Raw genomic sequence first — 1,846 nt, 5'->3', positions numbered from 1 at the left:
CTCGACTTGAACTTGACTTGCCACCGCCTTGGGCAGCGCGTTCGAAACGCGTTGAAGGTAAGGCGGAGAGGCCACAGCGTCTTACACCAGCTTCTTACACGTGCCGTAACGCGCTAGCACAAACGCGTTAGAAACGCGCTAGAAACGCGGCCTTTCGTTAATGTTGGGTATTTATTGCCATCGTGGTGCGTGTGTCTATGTGCGCTTCGTGGCGTAGTGGATTCTGCTCCCGGTCACTGACGCGTGCGGACGCAGGATGGTTGGCTCCGAGCGAGCTGCGACAGCGGTCGTCAACGGCCGTGGTAGCCCGTCGTTTTCCGTGCCCAAGGACTACAGGATTATTTTGCCCAACGTTTCATCAGGTGAAGCTATGAAGCGTGCAGTCATGCTGCACTGCGACATCTCAGGTCGTCCATATCGCATCGAAGACTTTCGAAAGCCCTTACAAGACGCCGGCGTCATCAAGGACGTTGCTGTAATAGGTGCCTACCAGATGTCCCACGTCTGGCTTGTTAACCTGCGGACGGATGAAGCGAAAAAGAAGCTTATAGAAGCAGGAAGGTTGGTCGTCAAGGATCGTCTTTGCATCGTCATCGACCCCAACAGGCAAGAGGTGCGTCTGAAGTTGCATTGGGTGGCTTTGGATGTCACGAGCGATAACATTCGGAGGGCATTCAGTGAATACGGCGAAGTGAAGGAGGTGACCAATGACAGGTGGAAAGCGGAGGGCTTCGAATGTACTGACTCTCTGACAAAGTTTGTGCGATTGTTTTTGAAAGAGGGTATCGCACTGGACAACATACCGCACCAGATGCGCCTGGGCAGCGGTACAGTGCTCATTGTGGCGCCAGGACGAGCCCCTCTTTGCCTTCGTTGCAAGCACACGGGTCATATACGACGTGATTGCAGGGTACCGAAGTGCGCCGAATGCCATGCGTTTGGCCATGGACAGGAGGTATGTACTCGCAGCTACGCCAAAGCCGTGGGCAGATCTGCGGTTGTAGACCAAAGCGAGCTTGTCATGGATGAGGAAGAGGCAGAGCAAGCTGCGGCACCTGCGACAGCCGACAAGAGCGGAACCGATCAGGGAGCTGACAAGGAAGTCCGCGTCTCGGGGCTGCAGACGCCGGCTATGACGGTGTCCAGCGTCGGTGAGCACCAAGAGACTGCTACAACGAACGCGGTTGGCGTTGGTCCGGTGCTCCAGGATGAGGGCCCCACGGGAGAGTCCTCGGACGCGACCAGCGTCTCTCAAACGCAGCAGGCAGCAAGCACAAAGCCAGCGGTCGACGAAAGTGCTCTGGGAAATATGGACGCGGAGACAACCCCGGCAAAGCGTCGCCATGACGACGTGAGTGCGGTGTCGCAGGAGCAGCGTCTGAGACAGGTCGAAGCTTCGCTGGAAGAGAATGGGGTGACGAAGAAACCTCGCCGCGCCGTTCGGACGCGCGCGTCGTCCCTGACAAGGGGCGGCAAGGAGGTGAACTCTTAGACGCCACTATGGCGACTGCACAAAGCGTCAAGATGGGAAATGAGGGCGTCTTGCCGGCGGTCTCGTCCGGCAGGAAAATTGTGTCGTTGGAAAGGTCCCTGCGCGTAGGATCAATTAATGTACGAGGATTAGCGACTAAAAGAAGGCAAAATCAGTTGTATCGCGGTGAATTGGACATAATCGCAGTGCAGGAAACTAAAGTTCAAGGCGAGGACCAGACCGACGGCATGTTACGCCCGTTCTCGGCGCATTATAGTGCGTGCGTCAGTCATGCGGTTGGACGTCAGGAGGGTGTCTATTATTGGTGCGTAGTTGCTTAGGTATTGTTATACAGTCTGTTATAAGCTGTCCATC

General features: G+C 55.9%; 1 protein-coding gene across 1 annotated transcript; it reads left to right on the top strand.

Annotated features, from left to right (window-relative positions):
* The first annotated feature begins 238 nt into the window (after positions 1-238).
* LOC125947234 (uncharacterized) lies at positions 239-1,492 on the top strand. Its single transcript, XM_049671644.1, has one exon. It carries the CDS (start codon positions 257-259, stop codon positions 1,490-1,492), a length of 1,236 nt encoding a protein of 411 aa, XP_049527601.1. The 5' UTR covers positions 239-256.
* Positions 1,493-1,846: the final 354 nt, after the last annotated feature.

The sequence above is a fragment of the Dermacentor silvarum genome, chromosome 7, assembly GCF_013339745.2.
Source record: "Dermacentor silvarum isolate Dsil-2018 chromosome 7, BIME_Dsil_1.4, whole genome shotgun sequence".
Lineage (NCBI taxonomy): Eukaryota > Metazoa > Arthropoda > Arachnida > Ixodida > Ixodidae > Dermacentor > Dermacentor silvarum.
Note: the sequence above shows the minus strand (reverse complement) of the source record. Positions and strands in the feature narration are given on the sequence as shown.

Excerpts from the sequence above, each read along its gene's own strand:
- LOC125947234 (XM_049671644.1), top strand. The coding sequence starts at position 257 with ATGGTTGGCTCCGAGCGAGCTGCGACAGCGGTCGTCAACGGCCGTGGT.